General features: G+C 38.4%; 1 protein-coding gene across 1 annotated transcript in view; it reads right to left on the minus strand.

Moving 5' to 3' along the window:
- Nucleotides 1-21,837, minus strand: part of LOC107695729 (rho guanine nucleotide exchange factor 25-like) — a 75,499-nt gene that overhangs the window by 20,832 nt on the left and 32,830 nt on the right. Inside the window, 1 exon segment of the mRNA XM_016495754.1 lies at nt 2,770-3,077. Within this exon segment, the coding sequence (XP_016351240.1) occupies nt 2,770-3,077 (308 nt within the window).

A 21,837-nucleotide genomic window follows, 5' to 3' on the forward strand; every position in this document is an offset into this window, starting at 1 on the left:
CTGGTACATGCACATGCCAAAATATACAGTAGGGTACATAAAGTAAGAACACAGTTCATTTAGTTTGCAAAAATATTTCACTATATTACAGTTTTTACTGTATTTTGATTAAATAAATTCAGCCTGGGTAAGCACAAAAGACATAAAAAAACTTAACCCTTGTGTGTCAATTAAAAAAAAGTTACACATGGGTCCATAGAGGACAAAAATGTCCATGTCAAAAAACTGTCATAATAATTTGAAGCTTGGGAGCACAGACTTAAGTTTGGTCTCATTTTAAAGAAGACCCATGGCAGATTATTGTTGAAGTAAACAAAAGTAGGCCAAACCTGAAAAAATGGCACCATCTGGTAAAAAATAGTAAAAGAATTAATTTTGAAGCCTTGCCAACAGAATGAAAGCCTAATAACAAAAATTGCATAATTTTACAGTTAAATGGCACTGTGATAAAAAATAGCAGTTTCAATGGGTTTCAATGGGGACATTTTTGTCCTTAAGGTCCTGAGAGGAACTATTTTGTGTGCCTAGTGCAAATTAGATTTATTAAAGGAAATGGAAGCGAAATAGTAAAATTCCAATAAAAATACACACCTGTGCCAAAATGTATGCAGTTGGCAATAACACAGGCAAAATTATCAAAAAAACAAAACTGACAAGGACAAAAATGTCCAAAAGGTCGCACAAGGGTGACCTCTTTTGAATGGCGGAGTAATTTGTTATATAAAAATGTGTAAAAAATAGAAAATACAAAATATAAGTCTTTTGGACCCCACTTTACAAGAACATACGAGGAAGTGTGTTTTATCAATGTGTGTTTTCACTTTTAAAGGTTCAACCTGTGGGAGAGAGCCTGGAAACAAATGACCCATCAGTCAAATGACCATCTGGCCTCTCTCACCCTCAGTGTGGATATAAACACATCAAACCCCCATGTGCAAGCTGACAGAAGTAAGTCCTAAGTCCCTTATAACCTCCTTACTTGTTTTCTCTTTCCCATAGTCATTCTTACTAAGAGACACTGTATAGTTTCCTCAGCTTCAGACGCCATGCCCAGAGACTTTTGATGGACAGTATGAAGTCTGAAATTCTGATGTTCAAAGGTTTGAGATACATGAAGAAGCGGGTAAACAAGATACTTCATCACACCTACAGTGACCACAAAAAGCATCTAGATAAATAAAAATATCTGAATTATATCATTTTTAAATAAATTCTTTAAACATCAAATTTAAAGAATGAGCACATGCACACTTTGAAAACTTGAACTGAATGGAGCTGGATGATGATATTGTTGTCTTTTGTAGAGCTGCTTTATAGCTGAATCGAATTTGTCATAACTGATGAATTTTGCAACATCGACACTGTAATTGAACTGAAATGAATCAACATCAATCTGACACGAGCTGAATAATGACACTATTGACTTTTTAGAGCTGCTTTACAGCAAAATTTGTCATTGATTCTGTTACCTTTCTGTTTATTACCATGAAACTGCTTTGAAACAATCTATATTGTACAAAGCGCTATATCCACTCCTGCACACACACACACACACACACACAATACTGCTTAAAAAGAACTAGAAACCACAACCTTCACGGTCTTTCACAAACATCAATACTCAGGTAAAAATAAAGCTGACCCATAATTCCTCTATCGTTATGACTATGACAAGCGGGTGTGTTAGAGGGTCACAGCGATGAAAGGTCACATTGAACAGTTCATTCAGACAGAGGTGAACCACAGGGCTCTAGCGAGCAGTTGGCAGCACAGTGTGGTGCAATTCACACGCCGTAATGAAAAACAGAGCAACACCTGTACTGTGATGTTAACTGATGTTTTCTGTGAGAGATTAAACACAAGAAGGCTTGTTGATACTGTTTATGAAAAATATTGAGTTTGCATTGTTATGGAAGTGTTATTTACGTATCATAGTGTTATTTTCGTATTATAGTTTTGATAATATTTAGAATTTGGTTTTATTTTTATATTTTTTGTTTTCACTTTAAACTAATTTTAGCTAAAGTTTTAGTCATTTTGTTGAGTTTTTTATATGTATATGCAGTTTTTATTTATTGTTATTTATTCATTTTAGCTAATTTAGTTTTTGAGAATCGCTGTCTATTATAAGTTTTGTAAATATTTTTTATTAGATTTTATTCTTATATTTTCTGTTTCACTTTCAGTTTAATTAATGTTTTAGTCATTTTTATTAGTTTTTGTCTTTGTGATGTCTATATAGTTTTTAAATTATTTTTTATTTATCCATTTTATTCTATTTAGTTCTAATTAAAATTTTTGTTTAGTTAGTTTAGTTTAGTACTTAACTTAAACTAAATGAAAATGAGAAATGCTGCCTTGGCAACTAGCTAAAATCAAATATATTTTTAATATTTCATATTTAGTATTGAACGTTTATTTCAAGTAATCGAAATGTTTTTCCGTTCATACCAAGGACAATAACTATAAAAAATTATAACAATAATGATAATGATAAAGATATATTTTTACAAATCCTTCTAATTTTATGAGAATAGGGGATGTTCACACCACAGCTATAATGATAATGACACAGGAGAACAATATTGTTGAAATCTCTTTCAGAAGATTTTTTTTTTGGGCTGATTAATGATAAAAAACATATTGATAGCCAATCAGATCGCCCAGACTTTTAAAAGCTCAAGCAATTAAAGCAGCAGACGACATTTATTTAGTTATTATTGTCCTTTTTTATAAGAAAAATAAGACACATCAAACAGTTTTTCTCACCAGGTCTTTGTCTATGACTGGCAGGATGGTGAACTGCTCCTCTGTTTGTGGGCTGCCCAGGTCTTGGCTGCTCCTGGCAGGTGGAGGTGGGGGTTTGCCCTCCAGTCTACGGACCTGCCGCTCTCCCTTGGCCGTTCCGGTCGCCCCGGCGCTCAGCTTACGCACTGGATTGGTCAGCCATTTCTTCAGGGTGCTGACAGAGTGACGGGAGCCTGGGGAGTTTGGGGCTGAACTGCCCGAAGCCTGTGGTGGGAGAGAGGCCGCCGAGGTGGAGATACTGCCCTCACTGCCAGCGGCCGAGTATGAGTCTGTACAGACAGAGAGAGGGAAGAAAGCAAGAGAGCGAGAGAGAGAGGGAAGAGGAATTAAGTTGGGAATAACCATTTGAAAGGACAACAGCAGAGGGAAAACAAAATAAATCTGTCTTAAACATAAACACACTCTACATAAACACACTATAACACTAAATATGGCCCATAGCTGCGGCATTGTGAAGCATTTTTCCCATCTCAGGCTTCAGGCCTGTGACTAGTTTCTTCAACTACAGGCACTTTTGACCCTGTGGACTTTCAAATACACTACTGTTCGAAAGTGTAGGGTCAATTATTTAATGTTTTTGAAAGAAGTCTCTTTTGCTTAACAAGGCTGCATTTGTTTGATAAAAAAAAGTAAACAGTAAAGTAGTAGCTAGTATTACAATTTATAATAACTGTTTTCTCTATTTTAATATATTTTAAAAAGCTATTTATTCCTGTGATGTCAAAGCTGAATTTTCAGCAGTCATCATTCCAGTCTTCAGTGTGACATGATCCTTCAGAATTTTTTCTAATATGCTGATTTGGTGCTCAAGAAATATTTCTTATTATTATCAATGTTGAAAGCAGTTGTGATGTGCATTATATCTCATTATTAGTTCCATAAAACCTAAGTAACTAATCACATTGAGTCTAGGTTAATATAAAAGGAGTTTATTGTGCATCAACTGGTTTAGATAATGACACACTTGGCTTTATTTGAAGATCTTTCTGCTTAGATAGAGTGCATCTTTATGAAGCACAAGGATGCACTAAAAGAGTGGCGTACAATTATAGTTTATGGATAAACACTTTAATGGAGATAGATGTTTTTGGAAAGTAATATACTGATTACTAACTCTCTCATTTTGAAAAATAAATAAATAATAATAATAAAATTGTGTGCATATGCACCTGTTGTGTGTCCAATGGAAATTCTGCATGAGAATCTTTAAGTACGCAACTTGCACGCTGTCATTACTGAATGCGTGTTTGTGTGTTAGTATATGACCCGTGCAGACAGGCCTCGTGCCACACATCCCAGTTAGTCCCACATGAGGACTTCTCAAACTGGTTTAGGCCTTCTCTACACTGGTTAGCCAAGCTGTCATGTGACTCTGGAGAGCTAAATATAGACCCCGCCCCAAAGTCGAGGCTCAAGCGGAGATTGTGGTGCTGGTGTCAGAGGGACCCTGGGAAAAGAACGGGCGGGGGGCGTGCACAGGAAGCATACTTTAATCCTTGTCCACAGGAAGGTCACCAACTTTTTTTGTTCTCTCTCTATGTTGTGCCTCACGCCCCCCACTACTCTCTTCCTGACCCAGAACAGTGGCTGTCTGAGGTTATCAACGGCAGCATGGACAGACTTCGCATGTTTCAGTCTCTCACCCGTCTAATCCAGCCCGTTTGACCTCTTGATTCAGCCGAACGCAGCCTGACAGGACGGCACAAACACACACACACATTTTGCCCAGAGACACGAGGTGCTGTGACCAGATGTCAGGCTGTGTCAGTACCTGCTACATACCATTGCTAAACCAGTATTTATCTAATAGTAATTGTGATGCTAAGCTTTAGTTTCCCTTTTTAAATGTTACTTCAACAGACTGAAAACTCAGTAGGCAGCTTTAATCACAAATTAGACATGCATTTTTTTAGTGTGAAATGTGATTTACATTGGTTTTAATTTCAACAAAAACAAACAATAAAACAAATTAAAATAAACAACTATCTGGAATACTAGGAGGATATTTTTGAGTCTTTATTGCACATCCAAAAAACTGTTTTCGTTTGTGTAAGAAAACTTTTTGCTTGCAAGCAAAGCATTTTCTTATACAAACAAAAAGTGTTTTGAGAGCAAAACTTCATTGAGACTTGAAAATATTTAAGGGAAAAAAGTCTCGTATGGACTCGTCAAACGACAGTTTGACGTTCCTCTTCAGGAACTCGAGCTGCGTCGGAGGATGCTTTGGGAACGCCCTTCAGCGTGACCAGCTCTGAACCACGTGTGTAATCAGTCCAATGGATGGGCGAGACGTCACGGGCGGGGTGACGTAGCAACCAGGAAGCTTAAAAGCCTGTGCGGTGAAACCGGCGTCAGCTTCTAGGAGTGAAGCAAGCACTGGCAGAGATGCTGAAAGTATGGCCCCGAGACGCAGCATCTCGTTCCCTCGAGGAACCACGGTTACATGCGTAACCTGAGACGTTCCTCTTCAGGAACTCGAGCTGCGTCGGAGGAGAGGCTCGCTACCTCTACGGAGGTCTCTAGAGCAGCTAGTACAGTCGTCCCCTGCCAGTCCGCCGCTTCAGGGCACCGAATTAGCCGCTCTGGTTACACCAGAGGTCAGTCTCGAGAGACTGATTCCCTTAGTAGACTATTTGGCAGCGTGAAAACTCCATCTTCAGCTGTTATGAGTCCTCTGATCTCCCTTCGCCTCTACGGGTCAAGGCTCACTCTACCCGAAGTGTGGCGGCCTTTAAGTCCTTCTTGGCAGGTGTCTCAATGCAGGACATCTGCGACGCTGCAGGATGGTCCACGCCCCTAACCTTTGTCTATGGCTTAGACATGCGAGCCACTCCTGGCTCTTCTGTTCTCTCGCCCTAGCTGTGCAGACTTCCACACTAGGCGAAGATTTGAAAGTCTGGCGGCATGGGCATACTCGTTCCCAAAGCGTCCTCCGATGCAGCTCGAGTTCCTGAAGAGGAACGTCTCAGGTTACACATGTAACCATGGTTCCTCGAGGGAACGAGATGCTGCGTCTCGGGACCATACTTTCGGCATCTCTGCCAGCGCTTGCTTCACTCCTAGAAGCTGACGCCGGTTTCACCGCACGTGCTTTTAAGCTTCCTGGTCGCTACGTCACCCCGCCCGTGACGTCTCGCCCATCCATTGGACTGATTACACACGTGGTTCAGAGCCGGTCACGCTGAAGGGCGTTCCCAAAGCGTCCTCCGACGCAGCGTCTCGTTCCCTCGAGGAACCATGGTTACATGCGTAACCTGAGACGGTTTACAGTTAGAATGTCTTGATGGACTGATTACAAATACCCAGCTTTTCGCTTCACAGGACGTTAATTGATGTACTGGAGTGATTTGCATTACTTGTGGATTATTGTGATGTTTATATTAGCAGTTTGGACTCTCATTCTGACAGCACCCATTCACTGCAGAGGATCCATTGGTGAACAAGTGATGCTACAGTAAGTAATAGTTTCGATGAAGAAACAAACTCATCTACATCTTGGATGACCCTTAAATAAATTTTCAGCAAATTATTTTGACGAAAGAGAATATTTGTCTAAGGGACCCGAGGCATAAGCTATTAAAATGGCCTAGGAGTCTCTCAGACTCCAGATAGAACAGAGAACAACACAGAGGTCCGACTAATTTATTAAGCTAATGTTTTGTGTAGCAGAACTGACCTAGAATTTGTGCTGCTACACAGAGAAACAACCCCTGTCGAGATCTAATCCACAAACTTTCCACTTTCGTCGGGGAATAATCAGTGTAATAATGGAGCTGACCTCAACACAAATGGAATTCAGCAGAACCTAAATGGGAAGGATTATAACTCTTATTGCTGGCTAAACAGCAGGGCAAAGCTGCTTTCCTGATACCGTGCTGCTGTGTTCTCAGAGAGGAACAATTCTCTGTGTGAGCAACATGCCAGACTGTTCCTCCTGTGTCTCCACATGGGGCACAAAAGAAAGGAATGGTTTCATTCCGCACTCAGTATGGACCCGACGGATTAAGAAAGAGTGGCAGTTATGAAAAAGCAAAAACCAATTCATTACCCTGTTTTGTTTTTTAAAGCAGGGAACTGAATATTATCAGGAACAAAAGGCTGTTGGGAACCGGCAGCGACATCTTACCGTATCCTCCACAAATCAGCGGTGACACCCACATGAAACAATGCGTTATCCATCACTATATCCCACATGCAGTTTTAAAAAATCCAAGTATTTGTTGAAGTAACGTGATGCAATGCAGCAGACCATGCAAATGGAGACCCAAGGTTTTTTGAAAAACTGTAAAGCACACCTTGTAGAGCGACGCTGAAATTGCAGGAAGAGATGCTCCATTTTGATTGCTGGTAAACAGAAAAGCTGAATTGATTTGAAAGCTGTTATGCTTAAGTGCTGGTGGTGTGCATAGAGAGATCCTCTTAAATATAGCACTGACTGAGTGGTCAACACATTAGGACGGATTTTCCTTAATAGCTAGATAGCTTCAGTGAAGGGGAAACTAGAGAGAATATATCATGAGATTTCTTTATGCAATATCTTTTAAATCTGTTTCTGTACACGGTAATTAAACAGTACACCCTAGTTATTTTTTCCAGAATACACAGGTAGTTTTTAATGGGGGAAAAAATTACAAATGAGATATCTTAAATATCTCAGTTGCTTCTGAGATTAAATGGAGAGCAATAGATGAAGTAAGTCTCAGATTTTTGTGCTGACAAAAAGACCCTAGTAATCTCACTCTCCTCTAGAGATTAGGAGATGCCAGCAATTTTCAGAGATTCACAAATTGTCAAAGTCTGCAAAGAAAAAAATACATTTTAGTTAATCATATTAATTTCTGTTTGTTATTGTTACCAAAAACTAAAAACAAGCTATAAAATTATAAATAAATAAATAAATAAAATAAAATAAAATAACATTTCCTGGTCATTTAAATGATGAAAAACTATTTAAAAACCATTAAAAATATATATTTTTTGGTAATAGAAATGGAGATTAAATATAAATATTAGATGAAAAACTTAAATAATTTAAATGAAAATTCGAAATGTTGCTTTGGCAATTAACTGATATTCATATAAAATTAAGTATTAAAAATAAATAAAATAAAATAAAGTACTAATTATAAAGTAAAATTACTAAAACTAAAAGTAAATAAAACTTAATTAAAGCTATATGGAAATATTTCTATATAAAAACAAAAACTAATAAAAATTCAACTAATGTCATACTAAAATAACACTGAATTAGACATGACCAAGAAATCCAGATCTCCTGAGGCATGAAAGAGTAACATCTGAGAAATAGAAAAATTCCTCTGGATTCGGTCTCTCTTCACTAAAAGCAGTGTATTAGTAAAGCAACAGCTCTATCCTCAAACATCAAGTGGTTTCTGGGTTACTACATTGAATATTTCTTTTAATAATGTCCATAAATTATAAAATGGTAATCAGCAGCTGATTACCATTTTATTACAAGCTTGATCATTGTGAAACCTAATTTACATAAGGAGTGGGATCACATTTACATTAAAATGTTAATTAAACTACACAGAACACAACCCAAAGCCCAAACTGTAGCTATAAACTGCTTAAATAATCTGGATTCAGTCCGATTTACTGAACAGAAAGTAGACACAGTGTGAATTCTGTAACCTGTAAATATGGGCAGAAAAACACTTAGGTGCGAAACAGGCCTAACAGGTTATTGGATTTCCCAGACCTCAGGGCTACCGAACAGCCTTTTACTACACAAAAAGAACATGCTGTTTTGTCCAAACGGCAGAGAGCCACAGGCCCCCGAAACTTCAGTCTCCATCACCGGAAACCTCTCCAGCAAAATGAGTGCCCACACAACACATTAGCCAAGCAAGACGGAAACGAGAGAGCGCAGTGAAAACAAACCTGCACAGAGACTGAATAGTTATCTAAGGTTGGCTCAGTTGGATGGAAGAAAACAGAATTTCCACGCAGTCCCCCACTGGCAGGGCCGCCGTAATTTCTGAGAGCATGTGTTTCAGCTCAAAGTGGCCGGTGGGCTGTTTCGTCGGCCCTCAGCAACAAAGTCAACATGAAAGCATGAGTGGGGGGTAAGTGTAAGGGGATCTGAGATGGAAAGATGAATGGACAGAGGAGAGCAGGGGCTCAAAATAGGAGGGAAGGGAAAAGGTCTTGAACAAACACAAGCTTAAGGCACAGTGGATACAGGAAGAGACAGAGAAAGAAACTAACATTCTGTATCGCTTGAAAACAGACTGCAAACAAGACCACAAAAACAATTCTGTATAACTTTGTAGGAAGTAAAGAAAATAAGAAGCCTGTGTCTGACTCCAGGCCTGCAACATATACTCAGACCCACAAAATACAGCTGAGCACCATTTAGAACTGAATAGAGAATGACTTTTAAATTCGATTCAATTTCAGAATAAGTCAGGCAGCAGGATGCTGAATTTAATTCAAATTTGAACTGAAGGAAGAATTTAATTTCAATAAATGAAATAAGATGTTTAAAAAATGTTTTTTTCCAATTTCATTTTAGTAAGAATTACTCATAAACATTATCTTACCACTACATGTGGGGTATTTCCCATATAATTATTAATAATCAATGTTTGAAATGCAACATAAATGATATTTATTAAATATATTAATATTTCATTATATTTTATAAATCAAATGACATATCAATACCATGGTGAATATGATAGATAGATTATTAAATACGATAGATAAACATTTATTAACGTTTTGGTAAAAAAATACAATATTTATTCAAATTAATGTTTTTTTTTTTTGTTCATGACTTTCTTTGAATTGTATTTCAGTAAACTCTTCCTGTCATTCCAATTCACACTCACGCAGATGCAAGGGTTTTGAGAAATTAATGCTGTAAAACATTAAAACCTACTGTGAGTTGGATACATTGGTATATCTCATGGTTAATCGCACGATTTACTTCCTGCATACCTCACCATGGCAACCAACACAGCATAACCAATTATCTCTTAGTGTTCCATGTCACATCAATCATGCCACCCTTCCGCCCGTGGTTTGCCACTGAACTCCAATGATGCAGGAGTTTTGCTACATTAAGACAAGCCAGTATTTCACCAACTAGGGGATCCAGGGAATTAACATAATACCCATCCAGCACTGCAAAGGCGTTCTAGATGTTTTTCTGACTGGTTAAGTGTGTCGCTCTCCATCACTCTGACATTGGCTGACAGGGAGAGGAGGGGATGTAATATTGAATTGAAAAACTGCTCTCCTGTCAGACTGAAGTGTGTGTGTGTGTGTGTGTGTGAACTCATTCCTGTAATGGTGTGTCTGAGAGCCAGGAGAGATTACAAAGAGGCATTCTGATAATGCAGCCACTGCACCGCTCAACAAAATTGATAATTAAAAGCTGAATTAAGCTAAATATTAAGCCTGAGCTCCCCTCGTCCCCAGTAATCAGCTAATGCTGTGCCGTTCTTCTAATTCAGACATCTCTCTCTCTCTCTCCACAATTCTCTTCCTTATTTCTAAATCTCTCTCACTCCCATCTGAGCCCTGTCTTTATAAGAAGTCTGGTGCAACAGAAGGGATTGTTCCTTTTTCTGAGCTTCACTATCTCTGTGCTCTGGGATAATGCATATTCTAAGACACTTGCTAAAAACTTTCCAGACTGTCTGAGAAAGAAGCATAAAACATACTTCTTAATGGTGATCAAAGCAAAAAAAGTTTGAGACCAATGTGGAAAATCTGGGATTCAAATTTTAATTTAAACTTCAAAATAGTAGTGGGAAGCAGAAACAGTAGAGAAAATAATAGAAAAGGTTTTATAATTTTGTCATTAAAGCAAACAGTACATTAAAAAAAAAAAATAAATAAATAAATAAATTGTTATGTTTCTTTCAATTCAAAATTTATCTGGATTAAAAACTTAATTTAGAAAAATGCACTATTAATATAATATAATATAACATAAAATATTTAAACATCATTCAAAGATAAATTCACCTGAGCAGTTAAACTGCATAAGATGATAATATTTGGTTTTAAGGAATGAATCCTGAATTTTTCATGAAAGCATTAACCTTAAAATTACTTAAGCATGTTTTAAGCTTCAAGCTTAAATCAAGTGAGAATGTCAATGGAACAAGGAATTTCATTTATTTAATTTTTTATATTTAATATATGGGTGATATGAATTATATTTACTGCTGAAAAAGACAAAGATACTGATTAACAGTTGAATTTGCTGAATGCTACACAATTTACAGCTCAAGAAACAACAGACGGTCTCACAAGCCGTACAAGTATGTAAATGCTTCCAACCATGTAGAAATGTTAGTGATAATATGTGCTGTGGGACGTGTGCATACGAATACCATTGTGTTTTGGAGTCCACCTGTCCAGGAATTTAGGCTCCATTTCCACTTATTGATTGGCTGTGGTAGAGTGCTGAGGCAGCTGCTCTGCAGGAGGGAGAGTGTTGGCTAATGGCAGCAATGTTCAGAGAGGCTCAGGCCTCTGGAGACCTGCAGAGCTTTAGTCACGCGTTTGGACTGAGTCACTGCATCTGCACCTGATGCTTTCTCTGTCTTCCTATAGGACGGGAATAGATCTGTTGCACCATCCAATACCATCAAAACTAACTTGGTTAAGCTAGTTAAGCAGCCAGGTAGGACATCAGCAACCAATATCGTGGACCTGCATCTAAAACACAACATATGCTGGTCTGTTAATCAATGACTGCAATTTATAGATAACTATGCTATCAGAATGTTTGGATGGTTGAGCAGAAATTTAATGGAAAAGGCTTTGGAAAATATGATGTAATGAAGTGAGGACATTATTTGGAAAAAAAAACTGCTTTAGCTAAATAAATGTGCCAAGAACAATTTGGTTTTCCATCAACTTCCTCTTTGCAGCTATCTGATATAGCTATAATCCAATTTCTGGAGATTGCACCTAACCCAGGCTTTCTCATTTAGACCCACACATTGAAGAAGCACATTTTCTCCTAGATGGAAGACCTCTCCTTCCAAACATATACCTACAACAGTGTTTCTCAACCTGGGCCTCTGCAAACTCACAAGAGGGCATCAATATTACTTAAAACAGTTTTAAATAAGCATTAAAATAGCTAAAAGAACTAAAAATTAAGATACTTCTTATTTTAATTATTCTCCTCCACAAAAACATTTTCGTCTTAGAAGATCAAGGGTACCTACAATCTTAAATAATCTGGATATTTGCAGGAGCCTAATTTCTTAACCTGAAAATGTCAGGTAAATTATTAAAACTGTATAACTCCATGGCTATTTTTATAATGAATACACATTTTTAGTTATGCCAAGCTCTAAATCATTTAATCAGGTAGAAATTGTGAGTAAAAATATTTGTAAAAATTCTAAACCAAAAAATTCATGGAGCCTTTGAATATTGTTGTGGACAAAGTTGTCACTCATTTACACACAAAGGTTTAAAGGAACAGTTCACTCAAAAATAAAAATTTGGACATAACTTATTCACTGTCTTTCCATTTCAAACCTGTTCGGCTTTTTTTTTCTTTTTTTTTTTAAGGGACTACAAGAAGATATTCTGAAGATTATTTTATTTATTTGTATCCATCAGAGTGGTCCAAAACAATACTGAATCCCACTGAATTTTACTGTACAGACACTGGGACATTTTTCAAAATATCTTCTTTTGTGTTGTGCAGAAGTAAGTCATACAGGTTTGGAACGACACAAGGGTGAATAAATGATGACAGAATTTTCATTTTTGGGTGAGCTAGAACTCTAATGTATCAACTCTGCGTGTGTGGTGTAATTGTGGTGTCCTCTCACTCTGCGATGAGAGCATCATCTAACCAAGAATGAGAATGGCGTATGAGTGGAGCCACAAATGCTGAATTATTTGGAGTGTCTATTTTTCTCAGTTGTCATGAAATATGTGGTTCCTGCTCTTTGTCTCACTCTCACTCTAGACCACTTGTTCTCAACCGAGGCCTGGCCTTTAGATTGCATTTCACTTACGCAGAGGAAATTGAGCTGTTTGAGCCTCAGACAGGTCTGTGTGTGTAGAGACACTGAAGGACGGCCTCTCCTGAGTGGACACGTAACACGCTGCTCCGGATCGGACCGTACTGTGCTGCACTGCACCATTAACATCATTTGCTCCGAGCCTGTGGCCACACACACCATCTCTCACTCTTGATCAGAGTGCTGGTTTCCTGGCTGGCTGTGATTACAGCCATTTCCTGGCTTAGTTTTTCCTTGCAATGCAGCAAGACTTTTAAAAAGTTCTTCTATTGTTTTTATGGTGTCTTATTGTCTTTTTTTTGTGTTGTTGACTGTTTGTATCTTTGACATTTTTATTCTTTTATGTGTGTACAGCACTTTGATAAACACTTGCTGTTTTTTAAAAAAGTGCTTTATAAATAAACTTTGACTTTGACTTAAATGTAGCCTGTTGTTTATGGCCACAGCCTTATTTGGGGTTTTAATCCTTTTTTCCCCTTTCTGTGCTTCTTTAAAAAGATAGTTCATCCAAAAATGAAAATCCTGTCACCATTTACTCATCCTCATGTCATTCTAAATCCAAATTTCTTTCTGAGGTCTGGTGCTTTCAGGCTTCAAGAAGAGCATGATGAAAGTATAATAAAAGTAGTCCAAAAGACTTCTGAAGCAATACAACAGCTTTTTGTGAGAAAAAAAGATTTTTCTAGCTCCTACGGCACCATTCATGAAAGTAAATGGATTCACGAATGAGTCTTTGTTTTCAGTTAGATCTTTTTAATGAATCAGTTTATCAGCGGTTAATGACTCAATGGATGGCAACATTATCAGTGAATAACGACTTCAATTTTAATTGTTTTCTCACACAGGAGTCATATGGACCACTTTTATGATACTTTTAGGGTCCTTTATGAAGCTTGAAAGAAACTCCAATTCCCATTCTTTGTAATAAACACCAATATATTCTCCACAGTTTCTATTTTTATGATCTGGAAGGAAAAACGAATGATTTCGAATGTTATAAAGGTGAGTAAATGATGGCAATTTTTTTTTTTTTTTGGGTGAACTATCCCTTTAAAGGCTCTTTTTTATGTTATTAATGAGAACTGGCACTCGGCTGTTTCCTCCACTGCTCTTCCACCCTCCCTGTCTTCCTCCTTTGCATTTTCTCTGCCACATGCTCTTTTGCACTCCTCCACTCCCCCTATCCTGCAGCATAACACAGTTGTTGTCGGTCCTCTCAACCCTAGAGACCCTCAACCACCAGTGCCCCATTCCACCCCCACCCTACCCAGTCATGAAGAAATGCTAAGATGAGCAGTAAAATCACAGTCTCGGTTTGGAAATTGCTTTCAAAAAAAGAAGGGGCACGAGCTAGTAATACTTCGGCAAACATGAACCCTTTCAGTTCATTTGTGTTTACTTTTCAGCACAGAGCAGGTCTAATAATGTCAATGGTGAAACTGAAAGAAGTAGAAGTGAGAGAGAGACTGACATGAGAGGAGGGATTTCAGAAGGAAGAGACTGAAGACTTGTGATTGACAGAGGCTGTGATGGGAGGTGGCAACAATACTTAAGAGTGATCGAGAAAGAAGACTTCAAAATACACTGACAGAATGAGTAGGGTTCAAGGTTCAATCAAGGCCACATACAGACACTTTCTCTGTTCCAAAAAGGATTATATTGGTATTTTTTTATTTCATTTTTTTCTACGCATAAAGGTGCATTTGCATTAGCTGGACCAGCCTGAAAGTATCATAAAAGTAGTCCAAAAGATTATATTTCAAGACTTCTATAGCAATACAATAGCTTTGTGTGAGAAAAAGAGCTTTCTAGCTCTTATGGCCTCATTCATGAAAGTAGTAGTCTGATTCATGAATTAATCTTTCTTTTGAGTCAGATCTTTTTAATGAATCAGTTTATCCGGTTCACTAAACCAGACTGCAAGATTTTTTCACAAATCTGACTGATCTGATTCAGTTCACTGACTCAGTGCAGGTTGCAGCAGCTAACAGCTCAATGGATGGCAACATTATCTACATTAATGGGTTTTTTAGCGTGATATGGTCTAAAGAAGCAAAATTAAAATATGATTATGTCTCAAAAACGCAAAATTCAGTAACTATTGCAACACCAGAACTAAGAAAAATGGATGGAGAATCTGCATGGATGATCAAGATTGCTGTCAGATTTCAGGCCATAAATGAAGAAGCACATAAACAAACCCTGTGTATTCCAGAAGTCACCTCCCTGGACTTATTGATATTCTGTTTATGGATAGGGATTTGCCACTTTTTAAGAGGCTGCGAATCCAAGGTTTGAACACTTAAGCACGCAATAAGCAGAAAAACACAAAAGTGTCTGGATATTATAGAAGCATACAGTAAGTGTGCACGTATATGCAAACTCAAGCACACACACACAGTCGGGCTGACAAGATAATTACTGCCTCACGAATGCCCCAAAAATGCAGTCTGAACCCTGATAAGAGCACTTCAGTCCTCTCAATGGAGTCATGACAGTAGACTTCCTCTTTCTCCGCCACAGCATCAGAGACACCCTCCAATTTCAGCATATCAGACCCTCTCTCAGGCGGCAGGCTGAATGAGAAAAGTTGAATTGTCACACTGATAACTATTTTAAGCATGCGCACATGCTGAGGTCACATGACCTGCTCTCACCACCACTTCATAATCTGATGAAATGACTGGATTTGGTGCATTTTGATGACTATGAAAAGTGAAACTGGACATAAAAAATAATAAATGCACTAGCGATCACGATCCGAAGCATCTGGGTAAGAGGCTTACCACTCTATTAATGCTGTCTCTATGATGGTGTGGGAATTGAGCAGCATGGCACAAGCTCCACAGTGGTGATGAACTACTGGTCTGTGGAAGAAACCACGGCATTCCTGCCCAGCTGCTACAAAAAGCCTTCCTACCGCAACCCCAGCCACTTTCCCTCATCTTCTTGCCATGTTCCACCACAGATGCACAAACGCTGCTTTCCTGGCTCAGGCCCTGCTGACACTACAAAACAGGGGTAAAAGAGATGTAAATTACACCCCAGACTGGAGACCCGAGTCAACCCCGTCATCACCCCTCACTGCAGTTCGAGTGGCCGTGTAACCCCTCTCTCCCGGGTCCTCACCGCCACACCTCGTTCTTGTTCCGAGTGGGTCTCGAACCCGGGTCTCCGGCATGGGAGGCAGACGCACTAACAAGGAGGCTAAAGACTGCAGCCTCTAGTGTCAGTTGCTAGTGCGTCTCTTGAGATCAGGGGAGTGAGGTTTACCTGCACAGCACTTACTCGCTGGCCTCCGTTACAGCTGCGTGGAGGGGGTCACTAACAGGGAGTGAACAATGAGCTCCTGATGATTCAGATTAATCTTTTCACAGTCAGCTTTAGAAAGCACTACAGAATCCTGAATCTAAATGTCAATAAAACTAGAGAGGGATGTGTGAATGAGCTTGAGCGTACTTGCAGAATTGCTCGCCAGTTGATCTGTAACTTTATTAGGAACTGTAACCCAAGATGTTGATTAAATCAAATTGTAAGAACGATATTTGACTCGAGCTGATGAAAATTATGTGAGTGAATCAAATCAAACATGTAGAAAGCATTGACTACAGAAAATATATAACATGACTTGCCAAAACCAAACAATATTTAACTTGGAAAAAAGGAATAATTGACCCAATATTGAAAATTATTTTCTCACCCTCATGCCCATATAACTTTGTTTCTTCTGCGGAACATAAAAAAGCAATTTTTTAAAAGCCTCGGTGTTTTTTTGTCCATACAATGAAAGCCAAAGGTATTCAATGTTGTTTGGACCCCACTGACTTTCATTGTATGGAGCAAAACAGTTGAAACTGTATTCCGTGTTCCACTGAAGAAAGAAAGCCACAGGTTTGGAACGATATGAGGGTGAGTAAATAAAAACAAAATTTTAATTTTAGGTTGAACAATCCCTTTAATTTTCCATTTAGCAATATGTGTCAGTAATAAAAGATTATATTGCAGCTGGTTGCAACAAACCTCTTTGTGAAAACGCTTATGTGAGAAATATAATTAAGTGTATAATTCTTAGCTTAAGGACTTTGTTGCAACTGGGTCCTGAGCTTTAACAATTTAATAAATGACGTAACAGACAGGAGGCCAAATAGTCCAAATTTTTGCATTGCAGTTGAGTGTGTGAAGAGGAATATTCTCGAAAACAATGACATCATATGACAAAATATTGACAAATTGCCCAGGTCAAAGCTCATCAACATGGACAGACAGAAACGGGCAAACAGTGAGACCAAGCCTCAACAAAAACAAATAATGCATGTCAGGGAAACCATTCAGAGACGTCTTTTATCACAAACACAAGCAAAACCTGCCACCAATTGACCAACTAATCAATCAGTTAATCAGTCTCATTTTTACACACTGTCAACCCAGTGTGACTGAGCATGGTTGCGCACTTTTTTAATGAAGTAGTTGAATTTGTATATAAATAAAATCCATATAAATCTACATAAAAATTTTAAAAATGTGTGAAAAGAATTCTGTTTATGTGAGTTCATTATTCAGATCCATATACTGTAATAGTGAGTAATCTACGTGTTTTTCAATGCTGCCCTGGGCAACAATAACATCCCGAACACGTGGGCACACAGGCGAGGAAAACCAACAGCACCTGTTCCCTATACGGGATAATTAAGGAAGAGAATAACAGAAGAACCGGCATCCCATTAGGATGAGCATGCACATCGCTTCTGTCCATTACCATCTGTCTGAAGTTATTCACACTACTTTGTGTCGGTACCTCATCTTCCATCACAACATACACAGCAATTAGGCATGTGACAATGTGTGTGCGTGGGTGGACCTCCCTGTGCGTAAGCTTTTATCTGCCTACAGCAGCCTTTGGTTCATGTGGCAGGATTTTTAAGCCCAGATGCCACTGATTGGATGGCTCACGGAGATCGTTTCAGAAGAGAAGCCCTGCATTACGAGGGAGTCCATGTGGCACTGCCTGTTTGTGCATGGATCTCCACAATTATGATCATTAGAAGCAAAAAAAAAACATCTCCCTAAAGTTGCCTGCTCATCCACCTCCCTGTTACTGTACCCACACACAACCACAACAGAGCATCACACATTCCAGAGTGCACAGAAAACACTGATTGTTTTACAGTCTAAAAGTCTCACACACCATACTCACAGACCTCCCACAGTCCAGTCAATACATACAGCGCACAAAACTGGAAAGCAATTTCTGGATCTAAGAAGGACTAACTTGATGCAGTAGCAACAACAACAAAATCTAAACATTCTTAAGTATATAAATATATATATATATATATACATAAGACTTTTTATTCTACTATTCTCTGATCAACAGGTTCACTCAGCATGGCTGCACATCCTCTCACCTCTCACTCACCTCTCACAGAGACTCTAAGTCTCATTTAGACAGACCTTTGGCCAAAACCACGTACTTAGATGGGTAAAGTCCATCTGACTGAAATGTAATGTTTTATATATATATATATATATATATACATGTATGTATGTATGTATGTATGTATGTAGGCTATGGATGGATGGATGTATGTAGGCTATGGATGGATGGATGGATAGATAGTTGGATAGATAGATGTGCATATATATATATCATTACATTGCATTCAGATGGTCTTTACCCATCTAAGTACGTGGTTTTGGCCAAAGGTCTGTCTAAGTGAGACTACATTCTACATGGCAGGATGTGCAGCCATGCTAAGTGAACCTGTTGATCAGAGAATAGTAGAATAAAAAGTCTTCATCTTGCTTTCTGTGTAGATCAAATGGCAGATGAGCTCAGCGAGTGTCTGCTATGATGTTTTAGTGATATTAAAGTCCTTTCTACTGATCAGAGGACAGATTCACCTCTGCAGACACTCTCCTCATTGTTATTGCTAAGACAATGCTTATATGAAGAGGAAAACTCAGTATATTTAACAATCTGAACAGCATCTGGCGGGGATTTAAAAACGAGGGATGGTCAGTATTTCCAGTCTAATGAAGGTTGTATTTAGCCTTGTTTCTCAGCTATGTTGAGGTAGTTTACTGGGTGTCACCATCTGCGTGGGAGGATCTTTGCATTGTGCTTTGTGTAATACTTACAAATGATGATACTTCCAGCGACTCACAGGTGCATCATATTTAGCATGACTGATTGCACACTGTGTACAGTATGTGCAGGCCAATAATGGTTGTTAAGCCTCCAGCGCAAATTTTTATTCCTTACCATTTTATCTAAGTCACATTGCCATGGCAACTAAACCCCAAGGGAAGAGAGTTAGGGACAACCACACAAAAGAAAAGCTGTCAGAGAGACACGTTATGGGCATAGACTGACATATAAATACAGTACACACATGTCTGAAAGTTCACTTAACACAGTGAGCTTGTTATCACTCACATCTCGAGCCAATCACTGTCATGTTCAGCACAAGAGATTGACTGACTGTGAAAAGGCACCATCAAATGAGTGAGGGACTGGTGTGAGGAGCGTCAGCATTTGGTTACAGGATGAAATCTTTCTTTCTTGTTTATCATGCTTTATTTATCTCACAAAGTCATCAATTATTAATATATATCAGTGTTCCATGGTATTACCATCTGCTATCAGATCGTAGGAACATGGTACCTCTCCAGTACTTTTTGTAAGGGTTCCTTCTTTTTCCCAAGAAATACTATGGCATTTTTTACATGTACCTTACAAAAAAGTACTATGATGGCACCATGGTATAATCACATCAAATGGTAATACCCTGGTACTTTATATGGTACTGAAATTAATGCATTTGTAAGCCAGGTTACTGTACATGGAGGTACATTCCCAAAATACTACAACAGTACCACGGTAAGTGTTATTTATTTTCTTTGAAGTGGAAGGAAGAATCAAAGGAATGAAGGAAGGAATGAATGAAAGAAAGAAAGATCTGTCCATCTATCTACTGTAAATCATATCTATCTATCATAAATAGATATATGGATAGATAGGATTTATGGAGATATTAATTATGATAGATGAATATCTCTGTTTCTATCTGCAGAAAAAGAATATTACGAAATTTCTAATTTAACCAGCACTGGGTCCCATACGGCACTTAGATCAGCAGTTTGAAAACTACAGGAGCGGCTTAACTAACAAAGCTTGACGCTGAAGCAACACACTTTCCAATCTAAGAACAAAGCACATAATGTCCGCTTAAAAAACACTGTCTGCTACACGCGTTTCATTTCCGCCCAAGGTCAGAAATAACTGTATACAGACATGCATTTCTTAGTAAGTCGCTGGCTTGTTGCATAAGCGGATAACATGCTGGATTTCATAAACAAGCTATTATTCTCATGCTCGCTCTGAGCCTTAGCAAGGAGCATCTGTCCTTTTTTTGTATTCTGTGTACACGGAGTCAAGCTGCTGTTGGTCCAAGAGGTTAAAGAACTGTTTCTACTCCACCACAATTTGTTTGTTCACTACAAGAAAATATGTCTACCAGTGCTGTCCGTGAAGAGCCCTCGAGGAAAAACAACTTCAAGAGAGTGCCAACAACGACAGAAAGACCTTTGTGTTGAAAAACACAATTCAATAATGTGCCACTAAAATACACATCAACAGTAAATGAAAACACTCCTCTCTCCACCAAGATAAACACCAGAAGCGTGTGGCTCATTCTGGCATTTGTAATGTTGTGAATCACAGTACAATTTAGAGCAGAGATTATGTTCGAGGAGCAGCAGAATGTGGAATTCAAAAGAACGATGTCCTCCCTATTTCTTTTTTTCTAAACAAGGCATGGAATGCACTCCTGTGTCTAATAACTTGTTCCCTCATTCTTCTCGCCCGTACACTGATGCAAACAGCAAACACCATCCGATTAGCCAAATGACATTTGCAACTTCAAAAGATCTAAGGTCTTATGAGCAAAGATGGTCGATTTCAATTCACACACTTCCAGTGGTGCCAAATGAGCAGCTGCCTTTGAGATGAACGGGAATGCTAACGGATGATTTTGGGGAGTTCAGGGTCAGAGAAGGAAAGAGAGAAAGGGAAATGTTAACGAAAAGCAAAGGTAAATATAGTTGAGGAGGTTATTGTATTGTATTATCCAGCTGTAGACAGAAGTTTAATTTAGTCTGGTTCAGGGTAAGAGGGACAAAGAGAAAGAATCAGAAAGTGAGATTTGCCCCAGGAATGATCTTAACGTTTCACTTGACGTTCACATTCCTCACAGGCATATCATACAACTTTCTTGCCCAATATTCAGCTGGGGCTATTTCTTCATTTTGCTGGAGGAGCTTTGTGTGTGTGTGTGTGTGTGTGTGTGTGTGTGTGTGTGTGTGTGTGTGTGTGTGTGTGTGTGTGTGTGTGTGTGTAGAAAGAGAGAGCAAAGGAGGGAAGGAAAGAAAGACAGATAGAGAGAAAGAAGGGGGATGGGGTGTTGTGTTAAAAATATATCCTACTACTGAGCGAAGAGCAGTCTCAGCTTGCTTTCAGTTTTTGCTATTTTTGCAGCTTTTTCCATAATGCATGGAGGAATGAGACCTTATAAGTGGATGACAAAAAAAGATGTCTGCAAATTCAAAAGACTTCAGTGGCTAGTGGGATCTATCTATCTATCTATCTATCTATCTATCTATCTATCTATCGCAAACCATATCCATCTACTATAAATAATATCTATCAATGTCTTTATATAGCCATCTATCATAAATCACATCCATCTACTCTATCTATCAATTCATCCATGGATAGATGGATAGGTATTATGATAGATGGATATATCTGTTCATAAATCCGTCAGATGTTTTCCATCAGACAGACAGACAGACATTAGACAGATTGATAAATAGACAGACAGATAGACAGACAGACAGACAGACAGACAAACAGACAGACAGACAGACAGGTAGACAGATAGATAGATAGATAGATAGATAGATAGATAGATAGATAGATAGATAGATAGATGTTTTT

Source organism: Sinocyclocheilus anshuiensis, unplaced genomic scaffold (assembly GCF_001515605.1).
Source record: "Sinocyclocheilus anshuiensis isolate Anshui unplaced genomic scaffold, SAMN03320099.WGS_v1.1 scaffold234, whole genome shotgun sequence".
NCBI lineage: Eukaryota > Metazoa > Chordata > Actinopteri > Cypriniformes > Cyprinidae > Sinocyclocheilus > Sinocyclocheilus anshuiensis.